General features: G+C 41.4%; 1 protein-coding gene across 1 annotated transcript; it reads right to left on the bottom strand.

The window, feature by feature from the left end:
• Window positions 1–5557: 5557 nt before the first annotated feature.
• Window positions 5558–18261, bottom strand: LOC138760319 (deubiquitinase DESI2-like). Its single transcript, XM_069930756.1, has 4 exons — window positions 18186–18261; window positions 17894–18026; window positions 17159–17245; window positions 5558–8556 (listed from the first exon to the last, which is right to left on the bottom strand). Exons 2-4 carry the CDS (start codon window positions 17948–17950, stop codon window positions 8314–8316), a joined length of 387 nt encoding a protein of 128 aa, XP_069786857.1. The 5' UTR covers window positions 17951–18026; window positions 18186–18261; the 3' UTR covers window positions 5558–8313.
• Between the last annotated feature and the right edge of the window lie 980 nt (window positions 18262–19241).

Genomic DNA, 19241 nt, shown 5'->3' with positions numbered 1-19241 from the left:
CTACAGTGATAACTATACACAATATATATCATGTAACAGCAACGTGTTACAGAGTTCTGTGTTGTGTATTGGCCTATGTGTTTTATGTTAAAAAGTGAGTTTGCCTCAGAGATCCAAGGTGAAGGTGGACTGCTGAGAGAGTGGGAGACAAACTGAGCATGTGCAGAAAATTATCTAAAAATTTCTGGACTTGGACGATAAACTTGGTGCTGTGGAGTGGAAGAAGGCCCAGAGCATGAGTCATGGTCTGGAGGACAGTGTAGAATGTAGGATTTCAAAAAGGATGAACATTCCGAAGGCAGCCAGAAGGATCCGGACCAAGCCAGTGGTTCCTCCTTCTGCAGGAACACACGAAAACTTCAAATTTTGTGCTCTCTCTCTCTCAAAGATCTTTTGGCTTCAGTTTACCAAACAAACTGAATTTTGTTTATGATCTTTGCTTTGTTTGAGATCGAAGTTTTGTGAGTCTTGTGTCTAAGTTTTTCTGTGGGCTGGTTGGAAATATAACTTAGACTTTAATTACATATGTTATATTTAGGCTGGGGAATTTATTCATTTTACACTGTTATAGGAATTTGCATAGTAACCAGTGGGCATTGTTATAAAAGGAGGGATTTTGAATTAAAGTTTGAAGGTGAATTTTTTGTTAATAAAGTAATTGTTCATCTTTATCCCTGTGTGATATGCCTTCTTTGTGGTGGCTGGTTTGATCTTGTAACAAACGTATCTCAATAATGAAAGTTTTTCCTTTACATGATCATTTCAACATCTAGACAAGCAATCTGTGATCACATTATTTGTACCTTTGATATGATTAATTTGCAGATTATATTCTTGCAAGATCAAATTCCCATTTAATAATCTCCTATTTTTATTCTTCATCTTATTCAAACACACCAGAGGATTGTGGTCAGTAAATATCATTGTGGTTCATGGGTTGTACCCAGATACACATCATGACAAATCACTGATATCCTTTTTGGCACATCAGGAAACAAATTTGCATATTTCAAAAGCAACTGCTTTTGTTATTGTGATTTAAGATGGCTTAACTACCTCCAGATTTGCAAAAACTGTTGAGTTAGACAGATGCAGGGGAACTATGGTTTTTTTTCAGGTTACCCTCAAGATTCTATTTCATCCTATGATCCATAACTTCCTCAACCCTATCAACAACTAACACCTCTGATTTTAACTGTTCTCCACTACCACTTTATTCATGGTAAGGTTTCAACATGCTAATACAACAAACCTGAGTTTTATACCTATGATCTGGAGTGTTTATCAATCATTTTACATCATTCAGCTTTGATTTTACTTCGAATGGTCCAGAAAATTTTGCTCTAAGAGGATTGACATGTGTTGGGGAAAAAAAAATTAATACTTTATTTCCTGGCTTAAAATTCCTCACTTAACTCTTCCTGCCAAATAATCATTTCATTTCACCCTGAGCCATTTTCAAAATCTCTTGAACCAAACTTGACACTTTTTGTAATCAATCTTTAAATTTAGAAACATAATCCAGCAAGTTCAACTACACATCCTCATTAAGTTATTTTTAAACCAACCTTAAAGGTTCTCTAACCTGATGTCCAAACAATTTCAAAAGGACTGAAACCTAATGAATCCTGTACAGACTCTCTTACAGTAAATGAATACCTTCGTCCCAATCTTTTCCATTCTCCAGACAGTAAATTCTCATCATATTTTTAAAGAGTAGAATGAAGTCTTTCCAAAGCTCCAAGTTTTAGAATGGTACGCAGATGAAGTGATCTGTTTAATTCCCAGGTCAAATCAACAGCTGAAAGTCTTAGTATGAAATTACCTCCTTGATCACACTGAATCTCTTTAGATAACTCAAAAACTGAAAAATGTTTTGCGAAGTCTTGTTTTTGCTTTGACATTCCTCAGTGGTATAGCTTCTGGAAATCTGGACGCTGTATGCATAATTGTTAACAAGTATTGATTCCCAGCTTTTGTTTTATGGAGGGAACCCACACAATGCACAATAACCCTAGTGAAAAGTTCCCCAAAAGGAATAGGTTGCAGGGGAGCTACTGGAGGTCCCTGGTTAGGTTTCCTCACAAACTGACGAAGGTGACATGACTGACACCAATTTACCACATCCTTCCTCAAACCAGACCAGAAAAATTGTTTCATATTTTTATTCATGGTCTTCTTTATACCTAGATGACCTCCCAAATCTGTAATATGGACCAAATTTAAATTTTCATTCCAGTAGGCTTTAGGAATGACCACCTGATGAATCACCACCCACTCTTCATTTGCAGGGTCATCACAAGGTCTCCATTTCCTCATTAACAATTCACCCTTCCAGTAATATCCACAGGACATTTCCTTAATCTCATCCACAGCCTTTTCCCTCAAGACCAGTGAGATCAGAATCTGTCTTTTGCTGCTCAATTAACTCTTTCATTGACAAAGACAAATCCTGACTCAAATTTAACCTGCTCTTTCTGGACTATTTCAGTACTGGGCAAGTCTCTATCAACTGGATCTTCCTCTTAGACAAAGACCTTGTTACAGAACATGCTGGATATATCTCACAATCTTCGTCAACCTCATCCTTACTTTGCTTATTTGTTAATCTCAACACTGACCCAACTTTATCCTTCACTATCATTCCCTAATAAGAATGAGACTCTTGGCATGGGCAACTTTGAAATGAACTCCCACAACTGGTCCTTTAACTAATTCCAAATTCAACATTACTTTGTGCAGAGCTATTGATTCTACATTTCCACCAACACCTCTAATCAGTCATCCCTCGTGTCCATCTTTTGATCAAGGGTGAAACCATTCTCCAACAACGACTGGGCAGTCCCATTGTCTCGGAGAATTTGAACTGGCACTTGGGAAGTTCCTTCCTTTACTGAAATCAGGCCTTCTGATACAAAAGGTTTGAATACTTCCAAAACATCCTTATCAGGTATGAAACTGCTGTTCTCATTAAGTTCAACTGTCTGAATACAGGTTTCTGGTGATGTCTCCTTTTCTTTCTTCTTTTTCAGCACTAAACAATTTGCAAGAACATGTTACAGTAGCAACAGACAATTTCTGACATTCTGCCCTTTTCTACTTTACCCTCATCTTTTCTCCTACCGTTCTCCCCAGACTTAATTTCCGGCTTATTGGTCTGTTCCACATTAACCTGCTGAAAAGGCTCACTATGCAGACATTTGTTTTTGTGAGTTCAAGGATATTCATCCACTAACCTCGCCATTTGTTGCCACGTCCCCAAGTCTTTCTCATCCAGGTATAATTTGATCACATTGGGAACACACCTTTTAATTTCTTCAATTAATATCAATTCTCTTACTCTTTGAAATTATTATTTATTCCTTTTGAGGTGCATCAACGGTCAAAACATATAGATTGTTCAAGTGCAAAATCCATAGAAGATTGGTTCCCTGCTTTCCCAAAATTCCTAAATTTTTGTCTATATGCTTCTGGAACAAACTCAAACTTTTAATATTGCTTGTCTAACAGTCTCATAATTTGCAACTTGCTCTGCATTCAAACTAGACAATGCCAGTTGTGCTTTTCCCTTGATCACACTTTGGAGCAAAAGAGGCCACTTTTCTTTCAGCCAGCTTGAGCTCTGAGCAACTTTTTCAAAAAGCTGAAAATATGTATCAATATCCCTCTCATCGAAAGGAGGAACGAGATTAACCTCTCTACTGGCCATAAACTTTTCTGCAGGAGTTCGAGCCTCAGTTCTCTTACCTCCCTCGATCTCAAGTCTTAATGTTTCGAATTCAAAAACCCCATTTCTTTCAGCTTCTTCCACTTCAAGTTTGTTTCGGCAATTCAAACTCCCGTTTCTCTTTCTTCATCCACTGTCCTTTGCTCGCTCTTCCTCCAGCTCCAATTTTTTTTAAAAATTGCAATTGCATTTCAACAGATTTATCCTCAGGAAAACTTTCTACGTCTTCCTCTACAAATTTTCTCTGACATATATTTCACTCAAATTCTCTGTATTTCTATTTTCTTCATAAAATTCTTGACTTCAGCCAGCTTTCATTCCCCAGCAATGACCATCCGTTCCTGTTTTCTTCTTCTCTGCAGCTCTGCAAGTGATAGTTTTATCAAAAATTCACTAAGACTCATTGATCTGCTGCTTTTCCCAACACAAACCTAAAATAGCTTGGAAAAACAATTTACTAATCACAAAAATTCCAAAGGTTTAAGATCCCAAAACTCCAAATATTTTAGTTCCCAAATTCCAAATATTTCAAAGAGCAATGGACAAGTCCCCACTTGTTGTGAACCCTAAGGACTCAAACACCAGCAGTAACAGACATTCACCCAGAAATTGGCTAAAAATTGTTTTTATTTTCTTAATACAGAATAATAAGATCAATATTTAACTTAAGTTACTTAACTTAACCCTCTCCTAATTCTAAGAGCATGTGTGTGTGTGTGCTCGTGCACGTGAGAAGATGATTCTTTTTTACTGTCCAGTCGTTTACTGTTCACTTCTTCAAGTTCACTGGCATCAATCAGTTTTCAGGACTGTGAGAATTAAACAGTCATTACATTCAACAGGTTCTGGTGCCTCAAGTCTCTACTAGTCGGGAAGGTCTTTGTGGGTGCAGAGAGATGCTCGTTGTACATGCAAAGTGATTTCCTTCAATCAACAACCGTAGTGTCTTTTTGAAGAAACGTGCCTTCTTCCAGGTTATCACAAAGAGGTTTTCTTTTCCCCTACTTCAGGAGAAACATAACAACCAGCCGCTATAGAGATTTCGAATAGGCTGAACTAGGAACTCAAAACCCGTCTTGAAATGGGGTCTTTATCAGTCTTTCACTTCACTGCTGCAGCTTTTATCTCGCTCCCTTTCTCTTTCTGTTTTTGAAATGTGATGTTTGCTTGTGAAAAGTGACTTAAACTATTTCCCCTTTTAAACATATTAACCTAATCCGTTGCAGTGCACAAACGACCACATCACATACATCCCTGAGGTTCTTTTTACTGCAGGTCAGGCAGATTTTTAAAAGTACGGGAGATTCAGTCAGACATTGACAACACATAAGCTCGTGATGCACTGGATGTGATAAGGCAGGGGTTAAGGGCACTTGTTAAATTTTATAGTTTTAAATTAAGACATACACCACAGTAACAGGCCCTTTTGGCCCACAAGCCCCTGCAGCCCAATTATACTCAATTGGCCTACAACCCCTGGGAAAACCTCATGCAGACACAGAGAGAATGCACAAACTCCTTGCAAACAGCATGGGTTTCGAACCCTGGTCCCTATCGCTAGCGCCGTAACAGCGGTGTACTAACCACTACGCTAGCTGTACGGCATAAAATGATCTACCATATTTAAAAGAGGATAAATCAATGGCCCCCAGATGACATGTATCCCTTGCTCTTAAACCACCCTACGCTCTGAATATTGCTTCAAATCCAATTTGCCAATAAATGACAGAGAATTGATGGATGGTTGGTGTGTGGCTTAATGACAGGCGATGATGATGGGTCCCAATAAATGGAAATTCGAGAAATAAAACCAGTTTAAAAGCAACCAAGTTTTACAATAAACAATTGTCTTTAATGCTGCCATCACATCATTTTGTTCAAAAAAATACAAGAACTACTTTTAAAGTATGCAAGGTTCGCAATAGTAAAGGAAATGCTACCTAAATATTTAAATTAAATATTTAACTTGAATTAATCTTACCGGAGTGGAAAATGCATCTTGGATGAGGTATTTGGATGAATTGACCTGGATTATCGATAGTAACCTATTAATTAAAAGGCACCTCACAGATTTACCCTGGCAATTGGATGGGAATGTTCTGGACCAATCAAAAGACAGAACTGTGCAGGCCTGTACCACCTTTAGCCAAGATACAATGAGGGCGCCTGCAACTCTTGCTCAGTTAGGCAGTGCTCCACAGTGCAAGAACCAATATATTTGGAGCATCCTATTTAATCCCTCAGTCCCTAGTTCAAACTAATAGGAAACTTTGCTGCCCTCCCCATAGAAAACCCAATTTTCTTTTTAAACAATGACCTTACCTATCCCCTGTCAGACCACGTAAACAGACAAAACAGGATTCAGTTTGAGAGGGCTGCGTGCCCTGGTGTCTGTCCGTGGTCTCTTTGCAGCAGGATTCATTTATTTTGCAGACAGGAATAAAGCTTTTCCTGACCCCTCCTCTCCAACCAGTAGAGTCTCAAGTTGTGAAGCAGCTAACAAAAGGACTGAGGTGGAAAGATTACCATCTGAACTGGTGTTTATAAATATATTTCGAGAGCTAATGGATAGGTTTGGGAGCCAGGATGAAGCAGCCCCTCCTTGCAGCACCCACTGGCTAAGAGGTTCCACTGGCATGTTAGCAAAATTGCGCTGGGAGTGCAGCAGGTACCCAAGGAGAATGTGCCAATGGGGCAAGATCCATGACCACAATTTGCATATTGTGCTAAACAGCTGCGGATCTTCAGAGAGCAAGTGGGACAGCATTGATTTTCTGGGACCAATTTCTGGAAACTGGACACCTACAAGTCTGTTAAAAGAAACGAACCATGCAGCAGCCTCAAACTTTTCAAGGAAGCATACTCCCCAAATCCTCACCACTCAAAGGAGTTCACCATTACCAAACAGTTGTCAAAGTGTGCTGCAAGGGAGGGGAGAGGGGGCTGATTTTAATTCACTTGTTCTTCCAATTTCCCCTCCCCACCTCCAAGTTAACGTGTTTCCTCGGGCAAAAGCAGCAAAAAATGGGGAGCATAAAAGTCATTGGAGAGGAATCAACTTTATGTTGATATAAATGACGACAGCAAGTGATCTTGACAGCAGTTGTATTGCTGGCAAGAGGCAGGCAGGGTCAGGAACACTTCTGAAACTGCAACACAATTCTTGGCTGGGTGTCAAGAGCCATTGCATGAAACATTAGCAGATTTGGGGATCTGAGCTGGCCCCAATTAGTGTCACAACATTAAGATTCAAAGATGTTACAGGAAAAGGTCGGGTAATATTACTGTAAATGACGTGATAATTGTTAAAAACCAGTTTAATAAATATTAGACGGTTTTGTAAATCACTACATGGGTCAACTACAAGATCAGGAGGAGAGGTCCCCATGGAGGATCTATGTACATGATTGCCGAGCACCGGAGACGCAGTGTCCCTTAGTAACCTCGTACAAGTTTAGAATAGTAGTCTGTAATACCCCACTTACAAACATTCTAAGGCACACAGCTGTGCAGAGTATCAACTGCAGAGACAACTTGCTATGGGCTGCTTAGATGAATAAAAGGACTGAAAATTAAACAAAAGGCAAATAATTGAGACCAGCTTGGGTCAGTGACATCATTCGTGCCCAGCTGACTGGAAACAGTGTGCGATTAAAGCACCATCTCCTTAGAAAACTGCAAATTCCTTCTGGACGAAAAACTTCCAACACAAAATCCCATTCAAAAATAGTCCATTAAAAAAAAAGGACATTGGATATTTCTCTAAAATTTCATGATTCACAATAGTCTAAGCAGATATTCTAAAGTACCAATTCTTCCAACTCATGAACTAGAACTTCAAGATTAAAAAAAAATTCTTCATACAGGAGAGACAACCTGCAAGAGACTTGGTTTGTTCTACTTACTGAAGAGCTCTTGTATTCTCTACCCCAAGGACACCAGTTGAAGAAAAATAACCTTCCTGTTCAGAAAATGCTGGTGAAAAGCTTATTGCTCTCGATGTTTTATATTCTGTTTCCAGCAAAGGCATTTTAACTCTGCATCTTGCAGACTGGAACATTTTTAAAAAAGATTTTGTTTTTACACATTGAAGTATTTAATTTTTTTTTAAATTATAAGTCTAGCAACATTTTATATTTTAACTGTGGAGTGTGAAATGGAAAATTATGCAAAAATAGCCACAAAACATCCCCAGCAATCTACTTCAAAGAACTGCTTAAAAAGTTAAAACAGGGGTCATTAGTGTTGATCCCAGTTTTGGCAACATGCGACTTTGTAAACAATTATCCAAAATACTGTTATATGTACCTTACAACGCAAGTTCTTTGCAGTGATCCCTCTTCAAGCCCCAGAATGTGACTGAAGTCCATCAGACACACACACACACAGAGAAAAAAATGCCACCTACAAAACATGAAACCGTTGATTCTTAGATAAAGCGTTGAGGAAAAATACAATGAGAAACAAAACTCCAGAACATTCAGTAACCTGCAGAACAGTCCCTATTGATTTTCACTTTTTTCTTTTTTAAAAATATAAAGGTCAGTTGCAAGTCTACAAAGTCAGTCACGAGTCATTGGACAGAATCATAATTTGGTGTGGTGGCCCGGTCTTGCCAAGGTTGACCGAGACGTGGATGCTGAAGCAGTGGGCGAAGCCACTGCGTCTTCTGCCTCTTCAAGCTCATCCTGCAGCTCCTGACTCACGCTGGTTTGGAGTGCAGCTGGAGTCAGCCATTCTTTTGGCAAGCAGCTCTGCAGAAACGGAATGCACGAACTGAATTGAGCCAGTCGGTTGATCCACCGAGGGATCTCCTTCCCACACAGGATCTGTGAAAGTGATAAAGAAAACATTCCCACGCTTAGTGGTTTCCAAATGTGCAATTCTGTGAATATCTATCATTCAAGAATAAATAAGCGTTGCTCTGCAAACAGCTGATGGTTCCAAAATGGAAGGTTAGGGGTGCACAGCAGTACATGAAAACTCTCGAGATAAAGAGTGCTTCTAATCAACCTCAGAATAAGAATTTATTGTCATGAACCTGTCATGGAATTCATTGTTTTGTGGCAGCATCTTAGTGCAAACATTTCTATAAACCACCATACAAAATAAATAAAACTTGTACAAGGTCAGAGTAAGGCAGTGTTTGTGGTTCATTCTCCATTCAGAAATCTGATGGCAAGGGAAAGAAGTAGTCCTTGAGCTCATCTTCAGGCTCCTGTACTCCTTTTCCCCCAATGGTAGGAGACTGAAGAGGGCATGGCCTGGATGGTGAGGGTCCTTGAGGATGGACGCCTCTTGTAGATGTCCTTGATGGAGTGAATACTGGTGCCTGTGATGTCGCAGGCTAAGTTTTTTTTTCTTGTCCTGAGCATTGGCAACTCTGTACCAGAAAGTGATGCAACCAGCCAGAATGCTCTTTAGAGTACACCGGTAGAAGTAAGAGAGTTTTTGGTGAAATGGAGGCTCCAGGCTCTTGCTGCTCTCGGGCACATGGTCAAGCAATCAGTCTTCCAGTGCAATCTACAATGAGTAATATTACAGATCTAGGCTTGCTGGCTTCAGCAGCAATTGGTATAGAATACAGGACATTTGTGTACTGTGTAATAGTCAAATGATCTTCGCCAACAAGTGTTAAAGGGCACTATCAAGAGTATTATAGCCTAGTCAAGCCTTGAGCCTGTCCTCAATTACGGGCACTTCCGGCAATGATTCCCATCACACTTTCCCTTCCAAGCCCATGAACCTAGGAAGCTGCTGTAGTTTCTGTCGTGACCCTACACGGGGACAGGTAGCTCAACACAGACTGAACACAGAATATCCCCATGTGGCTCAAACTCACCATGGGGAAAGTGAATTTATTTTAGGCAAGTTGACACAGAGCAATAACATTCGATTAACACTCAGGTCAACCAACCCAAAAGCTAAGATGAATACAAGTCCGTCACATGTACTGAGCATTCTGGTAAAAACAGCAGAGCAGAGATGAAGCAAAAAAAAAGAAAATCACTCGTGTGAGGTTTGTCCAGAATAAAAATCTGAAAAGAGCAGAAAATGCTGGAAATACACAAAGTCAGGTTGTAGCTTTGAAGAGAGGATTAGTTCGTTTTGAAAGTTGAGAGGTCATTGACCTGAAACTTTATCTGGTTCTCCCTCCACAGATACAGGCTGTGGAGCAATAGGCAATGAACCAGACAGTGTTAATTTTAAAACACTAGTTTTTATTTCTTACTCTTAAACTATCCTCAACACTAAAACTATCCCCAGCTATGCACAGGGTGTGTGGATGGGTGTGTGCCTGTTATGTGTTGTATCCAAACCATTACATTCCAGGCCAAAACCTAAACAGTTACTTCAAATTTCAGTTTTTCAACTTCAGCGTTGAAGTGCAGGCCTTTGAAATGTGATGCTCAGAATTAATGTTGGACTGATGGGAAGACTGGAGTTGTGGCTGCTACAGACTTATGAATACTTCTTACATTGCCTTGGAAGAAATGTCCATCCACACGAACTGTGGTCATAACACTCCTGGTCCTTTTGTAGGCAAGATACAAACTGGGTGGCCTCCACAAAACTTCCAAGACCCTGGCACCGAACCAGTCTCTCCAAGTAACTTCCATACTAGTCACATTTAAAATGAAGCAGTCTCTCCAAGTGACCTCCACTGTTAGTCACAATCAAAATGAAGCACTTTTTGCTTCCCAAAAAGACCCTTTGGCACAGATCAATCCACTGAAAAGGCCCAATCATTCACAGAGCCGGCTTTGCCCTGACTTCCACAAAAAATGGCTGGGCACAAGAGCTGCTTCAAAAAGCTGTTTTCTCTTCAGCCGTCAGAATGGTTCTCCCTTTGCAAAATCACCATGTCTTTGCAAATATATCGAATTCTGGAATAGACTATGACAAACCTGCATTGAATTATCGCTGGGCTGTGACTGGTGTCGTGCTTGTGTTAAATGTTAACTATTAAATATACTATCCCTTACAGTGATAATCCCATTTCGTTAAAATAGGAGCACGTAATACCTGTATGTAATCAACTGTGCTCCAAGTATCTTTTGTACATGCACTGAGTCCATTTATTGACTCAACTCTGGCTGTGAAGTCAAACTAAGAAAATAGTGCAACCCGTTCCACCTCAAACTTTGTCGCAGCACTCTTTTTTCAAAAATAAACACACAACTACAGGTACTCCCCGACTTGCAACCGATGCGACTTGTGTCCATCCGCACACATGACTGAAATTATTTTTAAATGTAAGAAAAATATAAAATTTGTCGGTTTATGTTGAATTTGACAAACTATAACATGGATACAGGGCATGTAAGAGCCAAAACTTACCTTGTTAGTTGGCATCCTGGGATCCATAGGCTGGGCACATCCCTCTTGATTCCTGCGCACATACGTTTGGCACATGCTCAGTGGATTCGTGTATTGGAGTTCGGTTGGCGCATGGACGTTGGTTTGCATATTGAAGTTCAGTGGTGCACGTGCGAGTTAAGGGGGACGAATTCAATATCGTCAGGGCGCTTAACTCTGACATATGTGCCAACCGAACTCCAATAAGTGAACACACCACGCCAGCGCTCAGGAATCAAGATGGCTGCGCCCAGCCTACAGTCCCCAGGACACCAACTAATAAGCTAAGTAAGCACATTTTGGATCTTACACGCCCTGTATCTCTGTTATAGCTTATCAAATACAACATTTGATTAAAACGTTGGCTTTAAGACTTCGATGCTCCATGTGGGGGCGGCAAAATTCGGACTTACATCTATTACGAGATACGACCAATTCTCCGGTCCCAATTACAGTCATGTCGGTGAGTACCTCGACTGCAAACTTAAAGATGCTTTATTTTAAGAACACGATAATCTTCTTTTAATCTAGCCAGTTAGACCACATCGCCTTATTTATTGGAGAAGCAGTGAGTTTCTCCCAGTAGTCTGGTTTTTATTTATACCACAAACAAAACCAGGGACATTATTTTGTCTCACTTCATTTGAAGTATGGGGGAAGGTCGTTGGGACAGTGGTGCCGCTGGTGCGGACCTGGGAGAGCAGGAAACTGAGACCAAGCCCTACTCCATAGGGTCTTATTGCTTGGCCCTGATGCTAATGGCTCTGTACAGGCTTTAAACGGCCTGTTAAAGGAGCGAGCCAATGGTGTTTTTATTAATCATGGAACCATGGAGGTCTGTGCCCAAGGTGATGGCACCTATGCTATGCAGTGTATTGTGAGGGTAGCAGACTCTAGGAGAGCAGTGGACCAGTGCAGGGCACCAGAAATGGGGATAACACCACCTGTTGAGGAGGAGAATAAAAGGAAGCAACCCGACAGGATGATGACCATAATGGACCAGTGGCTAAAGGACCCAGACGGGCTGTGAGCTATTAGCAACTTGCGGTTGAAGGACTCACATCAGCCTGCAGGCTGCTGGAGACTGGCTCATGGGAACTTGGTATCTTAACCGGGATTCAAGAGGGTGCAAAAGGGGCTCCTAAAGGGGCTCGGGCTCTGAACGTTTCCTGATCATATTAGAGGTTTGGATCTGAAGGAACTCTTTTTTACATCTCTTTCTTCGATAGTTTGGGGCACCAGGCAATGCTCATGGCGACTCTTTGCTTGCCTTACAGCAAAATTGTAACACATCATGCATATTACATTTTTTAAAATATTAATAAGTGACAATAAAAGGAACCTTTGAACAGGTGTGCATCAATGAGGTTATTGGCATGTAAATGCTGCACATGACTGCAATGCTGATGACCAACGCAGTGGACGTCCTTTTTTTTTGACAGGATAAACCCGAGAAAATATCACGTCATCCTGTCGATGCCAGTGATGCACAAGTACTGAACAACTTGGCCAGAAACAAGGCAAGTCGGGGAGTACAAGACTTCTGCACTTCAGGCAGGAAGTTGTCCGCTCTTGTGGCCTTGACTGGTCTCAGCCATTTATTGAGCCAAACTTGCTGAAGACTGGCTTCCATGATGACAAAGACTGTAAGAGGACTTCAAGATGGATCATCAAACTCAACACTTAGGATTAAAGATGAATACTTCAATCTCAGCTTTCATTAGGCACATCCTAGGCTCTGTCAATGTCGAGGTCACGTGATCAGGAGAGAGTAGCAGGACGTCGACCCCTAGAGCTCCCGGACCAGGAGATTCAAAATCAGTTTAAAAAGAATGAATGTCAAAAATAACAAAAACAGACATATAAAGATCCCAACCTGGAAATAATGGGAAAGAAAAATGTCAGTCAGACAAAGGCAGCCAGCAAGGTAGGAGGAACGGTCGGCACCCAATCCAGCCCATATGACGACAAAGGCGTGACTCGCTGGGTCGAACCTCACTCAGGAGGTGAGACCAACCCAGGGAGGAGAAGCGACAGTCACCAATCGATTGTCCAAGGTATGAGGGCGGGGGGGGGGGGGGGGGGGGTGGGGTGGGTGCGTGGGTGCGGCAAGAGGCCTGCAGAGAGGTCTGAGGACAGTGAGAGATGAGCACTCAAGAGCTGAACGCAACGGGTGGTGGGAGCGACACACAGGACATTGGAGACCTTGGCTCTGCATTGGTAGAAGGCTCCAATGGAGATTCCAGTGAGGTGGGAAGCGATGAGGAAGTTGGATGTGGCATCAGGAGAAAAGAGCAGGGAAGACCCAGGATCCATGAGGGAAGCAAGATTGCATCGGCAAGAGGGGGGAGGGGGCACGGAGTCCTCACTACAAGACATTTTAAAGGCCAAGGGAAGAATGGAGGAGAGACTGGCCAGAGACAGGGGTATTGTACAATAAAATGGATAGGAAAATGTCATAATTGGATTGACAGGAAGGGTGTCTGATGATGGAAGAAAGAACTGGGGATAATGAGGAAAGAACTGGGGATAATGAGGCCAGAATTGGAGAGGGAGGTCACCATGTGGGAGACAGAAAAGGGACACCTCTGGCAGAGAATTGACACTTTGGAGGAAGGAACACCATAAAAATTGTGGGGTTGCCAGAAGGTAAAGGGAGGGATCCCATAGCATTTTTCCAATGCTCGTTACCAGAGGTCCTGGGAAGGAAGAAACTGGGGAAATCAGTGGAAGTAGAGAGGGCCCATCGGTTCCCCTTTACGTGCCCGAGTTCCGGTCAAAGACCATGCTCAGTGCTGGTAAAGCTTCTGCGTCACCAGAACCCGTGAGAAAATTTTAAGTGCAGCGGCTGTCAGGGCAAAAGCGAAGGGGGCCTGATGGAGCTCGATGGGAATAAGGTGCTATTTTACCCAGACACAAGGGTGACCCTCCTAAAACAAAGAAAAGAATTTGACCCAATAAAAAGGATGGCAAAGCAGAAATTATACGAATGTCGGCAACTCTAAAAATCATAATGCCAGGGGGGGTGAGGGAAAGTTCCTGTCGGAAGTCAAAGAGGCCCAACAGTTTGTAAAACTGCTGTCGGTTTGTAAGAAATAGTAAATATATATGTGTGTGTAGTGCCAAAAGATTAATGCCAATGTTTTGTTGTATGGAAGAATACATTGCAAGTAATAGCTATACGAGAATAACAATAGTGGGTTTAACTGTTTGTTGTATGAATACATTATTGGATTTGTAAAAAGAGAAATAGTCCAGCGGGCTTGGGGGTGGGGCGAGGGCGGAGAGGTGTGGGAGATAGATGGGTGCAAAGTGCACAGCCTGTGATGAGGGGGGATGGTGACGATGTGGAGGGTGGTCACCTGAAGGGGGGGGGGAGGGGGAGAAAGAGGAAGGATTTAAGAGATAAGGATGGGGAATATAGGTGAATTGGTTGGAGTTTGTTGCATTATTATGTGTCGTCATTGCTTTTCCCCCTTTTTTGGCGGGTCTTTTTTCTTTTATCCGTCTCTTGTGATTTTGTTGTTTTTGTTTTTATATTTCCATGGTTCGCCATGGGCCAGGCTGGCTGGAGCGGACGGTTGAAAGAAAAAAGGTTGGACAAAAGTTGAGTACAGACAGGGCAGTGGAAGTATGGGGGAAAACACAGGTTTGAGAGTCTCTGGGGAAATGGCTAAGAATACAAAGTCCGTTAGTTTTAACGTTAATGGCCAGAATGGGATGGTGAAGAGGAAAAGTCTTGGCACACATTTAAAAAATTGGGAGCAGATCTGATCTTTCTCCAAGAAACATATTTAACAGAACGGGAAACGGGAACACCAAAAACTAAAAAGGGGATGGGTGGGCCAGGTAATAGCCTCCTCATATGACTCAAAGGCAAGGGGGGGGGGGGGGGGGTATGTGTGTCAATTCTGATAAGGAAGAGTGTTCCTATGAAAGTGCAGAATGTGATCACAGATAGAACAGGAAGATTTGTAATGGCGCACAGTCAAATATACTCAGAATCCTTAGTAAATACGTGTGCCCCCAACTTTGATGACAAAGTTTATATAGGACACTTTCCTGAGATTGACAGAAGGAAAAAACAACATCTTGGTTGGGGGAAGATATTAATTTTTGTCTGAATCCCATCCGAGATAATGTCAACAAAGAAAATAGCTAAAACAAAGGCAGCGAGGGCTACCACTGACTGTATGAAGGAGCTGAATTTGATAGATGTATGGAGGCAAAAACTTTAGAGGGAGGAAGGGTATTCTTTCTTCACAAACAACATGACTCCTACTCTACAATAGATTTTTTTTCTGGCTTCACCCCACGTAGGGGATAGGATCATGGAGGCTGCGTACACAGCAAGACTTCTCTCAAATCACTCACCCCTGATACTAACAATAGAAATGCCAGACAAGCAGGATATGGTATACACATGGCGTCTTAAAACGTTGCTGTTAAAGAAGGCGCCGTCAGACATGTTTGCGAGACCAACTGTACCCAGATAAATTTATCCTTCGGAAGACCCTCAATGCACATCTGAGAGGTCAAATAATTGGATACATCAAAACAGTAAAAAAAATGAGGGAGGTGGACGAATCAGAACAGGAAATTACTCATCTAGAAAAGGACTTCGAAAGATTAGTTTCAGAGGATCACTACAGAGCTCTAACAAATTAAAAAATTGAAATACAATAGCTTCAAATGTATAGAATGGAAAAGGCCATAATGCGGTCAAAACAAAAATATTACGAATTGGGAGAGAGAGCCCATAAAGGTCATCTTGGCAGCTGAGGATTGAACAGACCTCAAGGACGATCAATGCAATGCAAACTGGGAATGGAATGATCTCGCATAAACTAAAAGAGAGTAATGAGACCTTCAGGGAATTCTATGAGGGTTTACATAAAATCAGAAATGACAGAAGGGTCCAATAAAGCTAGTGAATTCCTGTCCAAATTAGAGTAACTAAATTTAGACCCAGAAGAACAGGAAGGCCTAGATCTTCCCTTCATAGAAGAGATCGGAAAAGCATTGAATTTGCTGCAGACCAAAAGGTCTCCAGGGGTGGATGGGTTTCAATCTGAGTTTTATAAGGAATTCAAGGATTTATTGATTCCTCTCTATATGGAGGTGGTAGACCAGGCAATGGAGATCCATACCCTCCCAGAATCTTTTTCGACAATCCTTAAAAAAAGAAAGATTCGCTAACGCCATCTTCTTACAGACCAATTTCACTGCTAAACACAGATTATAAGGTACTAGCCAAAGCCCTAGCAAATAGATTGGCGAAACATTCGCCGTAACTAATAAATAAAGATCAAGTGGGTTTTGTGCAAAAAGGACACGCAGCAGAAAACATTGGCAGACTGTTGAATATAATGCATCTAGCACAAACCTGAAATGAGAGGGGTTTAGCTGTGATCCTGGACGTGGTAAAGACATTTGACAGTTTGGAGTGGGATTTGTTTTTTCTCAAAGTGCTGGAAAAGTTGGGGCTAGGGTCAACTTTTATCAGTTGGATAAGGGCCCAAAGGCTAAAGTTGTGACCAATGGACACATTTCTCCAGCTTTCCCACTGATAAGATCAAGTAGACAAGGGTGCCCGCCATCTCCAGCTCTGTTTGTATTAGCCAAAGAGCCATTGGCTACAGTCATCTGCCAGGATCCAGACATCAAGGGTTTTAGAATAGGCCAAGAAGAACATAAAATCAATTTATTTGCCAACAACATAGTGATATCTCTGACAGACACAACAAACTTGTTGTCCAAGCTGTGATCTACTCTGGAGGACTATGGGGAGATCTCTGGGTACAAGGTCAATTAGGACAAAGTGGAAATCATGCCACTTACTAAGGGGGAATTATAGTCAATATAAGAAAATAGTCATTTAAAGTGGCCACAAAATGGGATCAAATACCTAGGAGTCAGAATAGACAATAACTTGAATAATTTAAATAAACTAAATTATACCCCCTTGCTTGGGAGAATTGAGGAAGACTTAAACAGGTGGATGTCCCTGCCCATAATGTTGGTGGGCAGGGTCAATCTGTGTTAAAATTAATGTTGCCGAGACTTCAGTACCTCTTCCAGACACTGCACGTGGCGTTGCCCAGGGGATTCTTCCAAAATTAAGGTCATTTCTATGGAACGGAAAGGTAGCCAGGGTCTCTATGGAAAAATTGACATGGGATTAGCCTGGATGGACTACAAATGCCAGACTTCAAAAAATATTATTGGGCAGCCTCACTCTTCGGGGCGGGGGGTGCTTTCCACCCTGGACACAAATTGACCTGCAAATGGTAGGTGAGAAAGTGGCAGAGAACTTTATTTATAAATGGGATGCCAAAATGTTATCTGGGAAATCAGACAGCCCTATGCTAAAACAAATAATCTTCATTTGGAATAAAATTTACCAATATGTAGGAATCTAAATCAAAAACACCCCTGACTCCAATGAGATTGATACCATTGATGGTGGGTAACAAAATCCTGGACACCTGGCATCGTTATTGGCGTCAGGTGAGTAGAAGATTGTTATGAAAGGGGGCAGCTAATGTAATTTGAACAATTTAGGAATATGTATGATTTATCAAGATATTCCACTGCTACCTTCAGATAAGATCTTTTCTACAAGACAAATTAGGTCCAACTATGGCCCTACCAGCAGGCAGTGACATAGAGACTTTGATTCGAAGGGGGAACACATGGAAGTTCATCATAGCAAAGTATTTCTTGTTCCAAGTGGAAGGACCTAAATCAGGCCTTCACAATGCGTGGTACAGGCTGGTGCAATACAATTTCCTACATCATCTGTACCTGATGCTCCAACAGATCTAAATCAGAATTATCAGACCAATGCTTCAGATATGGCATTGTGACAGGAACCTTTGTGTACACAACCTGGACATGTACCAAGGAGAGAGCCTTCTGGGTGGAACTGGACCAAGCCCTGTAAAGAAAAAAAATCAGAGGTAAAGAATTCCCACAAGATCCAGAGCTGTTCCTGTTGGGAAATATAATGGACATAAGACTTAGTGAACCTGTCCAAATTTCAAATCCAATTCGCAATGAATGCATTGGCAGGGGCCAGGAAATGCATAGCAGTTACCTGGAAGTCTGACTCCTGTTTGAGCATTGTGCGCTGGAACGCAGAAATGCAAAGCTGTGTTCCCCTGGAGAAAATTACTTAAAATTAAGGAAAAAAATTCAACAATTTCTTGAAAATTTGACAATTGTACCAAAATCCCATAGAAGCACAATTATAGTGGCTCGTCACCCTGCCTTCCCCGTATAGCCCTCAAATGGCGTGGGGCAGGGGGGGGGGGGGGGTGCCATCCCAACTAGGAAAGGTCAAGAAAAAGAAAACAGCTTGAGCACTGGCTGCCATGACATGACATACCCATAAACCCCTAATATAGACTTCATAACGTTGTTGTGAATGTCCTGAATGTTGTGTGTGTGACTGTGGTTGGTTAAGTGTTAAATGTGGTGGGGGGAGGGGGAAGAGAGGGAAGGGGATAGAAAAAGCTTGAATTCTACAGAAAATCTTGTATAGAATTGATAATTGTAAACTGTAATCATTGTTGATGTTGTCAATATTAATATCAATAAGATTGGTAACTGTTTGAGGCTGTTTGGAAAAATCAAACAAAATTTCAACAAAAGATGGGTATGTCCCTGGAATATCTTTCTCACATTAGCTATTTCATTTCCCACCACCACTTAAATGAGGCAATACTGCAGAATGTATCAAATCATTATTTGAGAGACAAAACAGATACAATGAACGAACACAGATAAAAGTAAAGATTTCTATTCTCCATTCACACATCCATAACTGGATACATTCTCTGAAGATTCCAAACTTTCCAAATTTTGAATAGTTCCCACTTAATTGCTGACTGACAGTTAAGATTGGAATAACCAGGGGGGCTAAATTCCAAAACAGTATGAATCACAGAATGCTTTGTTCAAGCAAGACTACTCTCTACATTACATTGGCATGGAGTCTACGTGTCACAATACAGGTGTCAAACCAGAAGTTCACTTTCAGGCAGTATCCAAAATTTGGTTTGCAATTGTATCTGTAATTGATAAATAAGAATGTTTCAGTTTAAATCCAAGCAAGGTTTTATTGGGAGTTTTGTACTTTGAGTAAAAAAAC

Source organism: Narcine bancroftii, chromosome 4 (assembly GCF_036971445.1).
Source record: "Narcine bancroftii isolate sNarBan1 chromosome 4, sNarBan1.hap1, whole genome shotgun sequence".
NCBI classification, from domain to species: Eukaryota; Metazoa; Chordata; class Chondrichthyes; order Torpediniformes; family Narcinidae; genus Narcine; species Narcine bancroftii.
This window is presented reverse-complemented; position numbering and strand designations above follow the sequence as displayed.

Coding starts and splice junctions, on each gene's coding strand:
- LOC138760319 (XM_069930756.1), bottom strand. CDS start 17,950: ATGCCATATCTGAAGCATTGGTCTGATAATTCTGATTTAGATCTGTTG. Junction 17,246..17,893: donor TAGATCTGTTGGAGCATCAG/GTACAGATGATG, acceptor ATTTTTCCATAG/AGACCCTGGCTACCTTTCCG. Junction 8,557..17,158: donor ACGTGCAGTGTCTGGAAGAG/GTACTGAAGTCT, acceptor TCACTTTCACAG/ATCCTGTGTGGGAAGGAGAT.